This window comes from Mus pahari, chromosome 15 (genome assembly GCF_900095145.1).
Source record: "Mus pahari chromosome 15, PAHARI_EIJ_v1.1, whole genome shotgun sequence".
NCBI classification, from domain to species: Eukaryota; Metazoa; Chordata; class Mammalia; order Rodentia; family Muridae; genus Mus; species Mus pahari.
Window position 1 is genome coordinate 31840561 of NC_034604.1, and position 6050 is coordinate 31846610.

A 6050-nucleotide genomic window follows, 5' to 3' on the forward strand; every position below is an offset into this window, starting at 1 on the left:
GAGAGAGAGAGAGAGAGAGAGAGAGAGAGAGAGAAGGTGGCAGAGTTAGAGCTGTAGTTCAAAGGCAGAGAAGATGCTTGTTGTGCGGAGGCCTTGGGTTCTATCCCCAGCACTGGAGGAAGAGAATGGTCCCTTGGCTACTTACTTAGCCGACTGTCCGTGGGCAGTTACTAGGACAGGTTTTCTCTGAATGAGGGTCAAATGGCACAAACATGAGGGAGCTGAAAAAAAACCTTCTAGGTATTGGGCACTTAGCAGAGACTGGTAAAAGGAGACACGGTTAGTGGTGGTGTTGGTAGATTTCTGTAATGAGAGCCATCTTGGTTGGTATGCCCCACCTTCCTCTCCCTTCTGGGCCTTCATGAATGAGGACAAAGGAAAGTAGCCCCGGAGTGTTCTGGATCCGATTTCTCTCCAGGCAGGGCTCCAGCACGGCTGGCCCTGTCAGCACTAGGCTCACGCTGCTGGGCCTGGAGTTGTTGGTTCTTCAAGGCCAGATCAATGGAGTCTTGGAGGATGCCAGCCAGCAGACTGCGGTGGTGATGTTCTGTGGCCATGGCTTTTTCCTCCCACATCCTCTGCCATGCTTGGAATACCTGTGTGCAGATTCAGAGGAGCTTCATGGGCCATGAGCCTTGGCACCAACTTAAGGCCTGCCCTTTGTCTCCACTGACCTGCAGCAAGTGGCATGTCCGAGCACGGGTGGCCCGTACATACAAGTCATATAGGGCCACCAGATCTTGCTCTGCCACATCCCGTTCTGCCTGCAGGGCTTCCACCTGAAGTTTTAGCACTGCCTGTTCCTTCATTTGACTCTCTCTCCCCATGCAAGCCTGCAAAAATAAGTTGTACTTTTTGGTGGGTGCCACCTCTGTGCAAGGCTTTGTGCTAAATATTTCATGCATATGATCTCATTTAATCCTTAACAGCCTTATGACAAAGTTTCCCTTTTGCAGATTTGCAAACAGTGCATCAAGGATGTAATCTAGTTGACCAAATTCCCATGGCTACCGCTGGACAGAACTGAAATGACACATGCTTTCAAGAGTTCCCCTGTCCTCAATAGTGTTAAATCCAGACCCAGAGATGTGACACACTGTCTCTGTAACATTCTTTCTGATGACACTTGCTGGGCTCTGGACAGACAGAACCATCCGTGGTCTCAGTTTTGCTGCTGTTTCCCTCTGCTTTGCTTAAGATTTTGCCTTACCTGAGAACATGTCCCCACCCACCACATACACTAGTTTGTTTGTTTGTTGTTGAAATGTGTGTGTGTGTGTGTGTGTGTGTGTGTGTGTGTGTGTGTGTGTGTTTGCAGGGAGAGGATGGGAATGAGACAGGGCCTTCTTTATATGCCAAACTGACCTTGAACTCTTCTGCCTCCTCCTGGGTGCTGAGAGGCCTGTACAGTGGTAGTGGTATGTGGTCACATCTTTTATCTCTTAAACAATTGTTTTACTGAGCACCCTCGAGGACCTAACTACAGTGAATTCCTGGGCTGGTTCTAGTTTACCTCTGGGTCTCTCCTTAGGCCCAGTCAGCCTGGGTAAAGTGGACCTCATTGTTCCCACCTGCCTGTGGCCGTCCATCATAGCAAACAGCACGGAGTATGACCTCTTCTGTGTCCCACAAGGCTGAGATGGGTGTAGCATGCACATGGAGCAGCCAGTTATGATCCCGTCTAGTTCTTGCTACAGTGTCTGACCTAGGACAAGGAGCCTCAGGTCCCATACTTCTCCCTCCTCACCTTTTCTGCCACTGTACCTTTGACCTGTTCACAGGCCACTTCCTTCCGGTGTTCCAAATGTTTCAGCTCTTCCTGGATCCTAATCTGGTGTTCCTCTCGAAGTCTCTGCCTCCGGGCCTGGGCCAGAAAGAACTGCAGGGCCACATCTGGGGCCTGATGGGCCTAAATGGTACCGTTTGAGGCTTAGAATGCAGGGCATGCATACATCTGGAACAAACACCAACCTTTCCAACAGAACTTCAGTGCTACAGCTGAACCCAGGATCTAACTGGCTTGGGAGAGTCCATAGACTGAGAAGAGACTTGGGAGGCTGCCAGTGGAGAGAGGAGATTGCCTCTCTGCTGATGGGTACTGTCGTAGTGTAAGACCCCACCACTATGATCCATCCCAGTAGGTCAGCAGCTCCTCCCTATGATCCTCCCTACGAGATCCAGGGAACCTTTAGGTCCTTGTCCTAAGACGCTCCATTCCTCCCTGATGACAGCACAGGGCTTGAGGATCCCTAATTCCCCCAGCTTTTCTGTTGATTTGGGGGGTATTGAAGTGTTATTACCTGTTTCTCACAGTGCCCGAGGGGATGCTTTAGGCAGAGCCCAGACCCTAGAAATCCTCTTCTTCCTGCCTCTAGAGGAAAATGTGATTAGTCACATAAAAGTACACGAGCGCGCGCGCGCGCGCGCGCGCACACACACACACACTGTAGAGGGGATGAATAACAATGCAAATAAAGCCCAGGGCAGTAAAACACTTGCCAAGGTGGGGCAGCAGGCGGAGTGAGGAGCAACAAGCCCAATTCCCTATCCCAGGCCAGTAAAAATAGACTGTGAATATGCAACTGCAAAAAAGGGAGAAGAGGACAGGCATGGTGGCACATGTCCATAACCCCAGAACTCAGGAGCCACAAGTAGTAGGATCTCAAGGAGTTCAAAACCAGCCAGGGCTACATAGTGAGACTCTGTCTCAAAAAGAAAAGAAAAGAAAAGAAAAGAAAAGAAAAGAAAAGAAAAGAAAAGAAAAGAAAAGAAAAAAGAAAAGAAAAAGAGAAGAGAAGAGAAGAGAAGAGAAGAGAAGAGAAGAGAAGAGAAGAGAAGAGAAGAGAAGAGAAGAAGGGGAAGGGGAAGAAGGGGAAGGGGAAGAAGGGGAAGGGGAAGGGGAAGGGGATCAAACAAACGAAAGAAAGGGGCTGGGTTCAACCACCTTGAAGCAAGTCCTGGAAGACAGCACCCCCTTTTGGACAAGAAAGGTTTTGTCTAAAGCACTGATTCTCAACCTATGGGTCGGGACCCCTGGTGAGTCAAAGAAAAGTTGCTTGTAGGGGGTTGCCTATCCTCGGGAAAACACAGATGTTTCCACCATGATTCATAACAGCAACAATATTACAGTTAGGGCCATAGCAATGAAAATAATTTTATGGTTGGGGGGACATCACCACACAAGGGATTATATTAAAGATCGCAGCATGGGAAGATCGAGGAGCACAGGACCCACAGGAATCAGAGCATCCCATCCCAGGTCCTGCAGTGAGATGCCTTTGGGCTGCTCACATTTCCTGTTTGCTTACCTGACAAATGAATGGAGTGTCTTCCCTGCTTATAGTAGTAGTTCAGTGGCTCACCTTTAACCTTCAAGAGACAGACAGAATGTCTCCTTAGCTTTACAAAGCCTGTGTGCCCTGGCTGCCTCCAGCTCTAGTCTAGTCCTGACTCTTCTCTGTCTCCGTTCTCCAGCAAATTAAGTTGCTTGCAGTTCCCCAGAGATATCAAGTATCTGCTGGTTTCAGTTTCTGCCTAGAATGTCCTTCACTGTCTTTATAAACTCCACCAGAACTCACTTCCTAGGAGATCTTGCTTTCCTTGTTTTTCAAGGCGTATTAATGTTTCATAGAGTCAGGCTGCCAAGCTTTTCAGAGCACTGGCCACAGGAATGTAATTGTCTCTTCTCAGACTAAATTCTACCAGGGCAGGGAACTCCTGGGGCTAAAGTGGCTCTGTACCCAGCATGTGGTGCATGGTCAATAAATATTTGGGAATCAATAAATAATGGAGGGCTGGAGGGCTCAGCGGTTAAAAGTACTGACTGCTCTGCCAGGGGTCCTGAGTTCAATTCCCAGCAACGACATGGTGGCTCACAACCATCTGTAATGGGATCTGTAATGGCACTCTTCTGGTGTGTCTGAACACAGCTGCAGTGAACGCATATAAATAAAAAATAAATCTTTTAAAATTCAATCAATCAATCAATAAGTGGAACATTCTGTAAACAAAGAAGAGGAATGCTGACATGTATGGAGCCCCCAAGAATTAAGATGAGAAAATGTACCTGGGGTTCAAGGAGCCTCACAGTCTCATCCCTAACCCGTTTGGGGACATGGCTTCTTGGGCCCCAGGCTTTTACCACCTAGGAGGAAAGGACTCAAGTGGGTACTGCCCCTCTGATGAAGGTGTCCCCATGTCTCACCTTGCTTACCTGTAGTTCCCAGAGTGCCCTTCCTAGTTGGTTCAACCCACCGTCTGTCAAGGTGTCTCCAAGAAGGCCTAAGCGCAGTATCTTCAGGGTGGCCCTGCGGGCCCTCATCTCCTCCGCTGCATCCCACAGGGTGGGCTTCACGTCATTCACCTGTATCCTCTGTCTTGAAGCCCCCAACAGAGCATTCTGGAGCAAACTCGGGGAGCTACCTAGAAAGAGACAACACACCAGACTACTGTTTCCTGCCCCACAAGCACGCTGGCTGTAATAATCTAAATTTCTGTCATGGAATGTTTATCAAAATCAACCTAACCCTTGCCAGGTCTAGTAACCCTGCCACCCTAGCTACTCTGGTGGCTGAGGCATGATAGCAAGTTCAAGGCTTAGTTTTGAAACTTAGTGAACCCATCTCAAAACAAAAAAATCAAAGAGGCTAGGATGTAGCTCAGTAGTAGACTTACTTGCCTACTATGTGTTGGGGTCCTAGGTTCAATCCCCATTCTAAAATTATCATCTCTTCTTCATAGTCATCACCACCAGCATCGCCATCATCATCTTCTGAGCATCTAATAATTCCTATTTGACTTTCACTGTGTTTGATGGACCTGTGCTCAGACTGCTTTTGGATTTATCTTTTTATCCATAACGACTCTAAACCATCTGCCTCTTGAAGCCTGTGCCGTCAATCAGAACATAAAACTAACCTGTAGATAAACAGGTCTGCCCTTGCCTACATGTCTGCCCTCCCTGCAGACATAGGTAAGATTTAATTTTTTTTTTTAAGATTTATTATATGTGTATACTGTAGCTGTCTTCAGACACTCCAGAAGAGGGAGTCAGATCTCGTTACAGATGGTTGTGAGCCACCATGTGGTTCATGGGATTTGAACTCAGGACCTTTGGAAGAGCAGTCGGGTGCTCTTACCCACTGAGCCATCTCACCAGCCCCGATAGGTTAGTTTTATATTCTGATTAATATCTTGAGGGTATGATATGCTCCAATTTACCTTCTTCCATCAAACTAGGGACAGGGGGAGTCTGGGAGCTGCTGGCCAAATGAATGTTTCTTGGTTGTGGAGACAGTTGGCCAGACTGGTTTTGTTTTTGTTTTTGTTTTTGCTTTTTTTTTTTTTTTAACTTAATGAAAAATTTGAAACATAGACCAATATAGGACATTCATCTACCTACCTCCAGCTTTAACTGCTGCCCCCTCCCCCATCAGATGTTGGGAATCGACTCTAAGGCCATAAGTATCTAGGCAAAGTGCTTTAACGTGAAGCTGTCCTCCAACTGTTTATGATGATGTTGTTTTCCAGCCTTTTGCACCTGAGACCATCTGGCTGTGGAACTCGTACTGGCCTGAGTTTGCAGAACTCCTACCCCGGTCTTCCGAGGGTTGGGATTACAGGCGTTTGTCACTATACTCTTCTTTGTTGTCATGGATATCTAATCTACGACCACCACTGGACCCTCTTCCCAAATCTCTGGCATTCCAACTTCAGAGCCCTCGTCTGCCATGGGTGTGTCTTTGGTCCTTCTCTTTGGTCCTTTCTTCATGTGCAAATTAGGCTTGCCTCTCTCTCATTGGTGGATCAGATCTATGTTCCAGGACGTGGGATGTGGCCGGCTACTCCTGCAATACCAGCACTCAGGATGCTGGGGCAGGCAGATTTCCAGGAGTTCAAGGTCAGTGTGGGCTACAATGAGACCCCGTTGAAGAGAACAGGTGTCAAAATGCTTGATAAAAATCCTGAATGTAAAGGCTGGGCGTGGTGGCGCACGGCTTTAATCCCAGCACTCGGGAGGCAGAGGCAGGCGGATTTTTGAGTTCGAGGTC

The 6050-nt window shown here is 47.9% G+C and overlaps 1 protein-coding gene across 1 annotated transcript in view; it reads right to left on the minus strand.

The window, feature by feature from the left end:
- Window positions 1-359: 359 nt before the first annotated feature.
- The window catches only part of LOC110332840, a 10500-nt gene continuing 4809 nt past the window's right edge, over window positions 360-6050 (minus strand). Inside the window, exons 6-12 of the mRNA XM_021214152.1 lie at window positions 4214-4422; window positions 4067-4144; window positions 3309-3369; window positions 2301-2371; window positions 1748-1909; window positions 675-833; window positions 360-596 (exon numbers count right to left, since the gene is read on the minus strand). Of these exons, the coding sequence (XP_021069811.1) occupies window positions 360-596; window positions 675-833; window positions 1748-1909; window positions 2301-2371; window positions 3309-3369; window positions 4067-4144; window positions 4214-4422 (977 nt within the window). The remainder of the gene's footprint in view (window positions 597-674; window positions 834-1747; window positions 1910-2300; window positions 2372-3308; window positions 3370-4066; window positions 4145-4213; window positions 4423-6050) is intronic.